General features: G+C 44.1%; 1 protein-coding gene across 1 annotated transcript; it reads left to right on the top strand.

The window, feature by feature from the left end:
* Nucleotides 1-4: 4 nt before the first annotated feature.
* On the top strand, nt 5-730 carry LOC107125391 (interferon-induced protein with tetratricopeptide repeats 1-like; the record flags this gene model as incomplete). Its single annotated transcript, XM_015428819.1, has 1 exon — nt 5-730. A coding segment is annotated over one exon (726 nt), but the record flags the coding sequence as incomplete, so codon positions are not given.
* Nucleotides 731-734: the final 4 nt, after the last annotated feature.

The raw sequence follows: 734 nt of genomic DNA, 5'->3' as shown, positions 1-734 counted from the left end.
TAATTCAGGCTATGCAATCACATTGTACCGTATGGAAGATTATTGTGGGAAAAAATCCTCTGCAGAAGGGTCGTCGCTGGAGCCCTTGAGACATGCGGCAAGTCTGAATCCCGATGATCCTTTTGTTGTGCCTGTCTTTGCAGTGAAACTGCAGGAAGTTGGTCAAGCTGAAGAAGGGGAAAAGTATATTAAGGAAGCCCTTGAAAAAAATCCAGACGTTCCCTATGTACTGAGGTATGCTGCCAAATTTTACAGGAAAAATGGCGATGTCATTAAATCCCTGGAGCTTTTGAAGAAGGCACTAGGGTTGACACCAAACTCCAGCTTTCTGCATCATCAGATTGGCCTTTGTTACCGAGCACAGTTCCTTGAGAAGAAAAGGGCCAGATGCCATGACAGAGAAAAGATGGAGGAGCTGATCAGATGTTGTATTTTTCACTTCCAAAAAGCGGTGGAGCACAAACCCAAGTTTGTCTATGCTTATCTGGACCTTGCCGGCATGTATGGAGAAGCAAAGCGTCTTCAGGAAGCAGAGGAAACATTTCAGAAAGTATTTGCTATGACCAGGCTAACTTGTGAAGACAAGCAGGATCTCCACTTCTCATACGGCCGCTTTCAGCAGTTTCACAAAAATTCAGAATCCGAAGCCGTGAAACACTATCTGGAAGGGCTGAAGATGGAAAAAGAATCATTTCCAAGAGAAAAGTGCAAAGTGGCTTTGAAGAAACTGATAG

This window comes from Gekko japonicus, unplaced genomic scaffold (assembly GCF_001447785.1).
Source record: "Gekko japonicus isolate JY-2015 unplaced genomic scaffold, Gekko_japonicus_V1.1 scaffold60294, whole genome shotgun sequence".
NCBI lineage: Eukaryota > Metazoa > Chordata > Lepidosauria > Squamata > Gekkonidae > Gekko > Gekko japonicus.
This window is presented reverse-complemented; position numbering and strand designations above follow the sequence as displayed.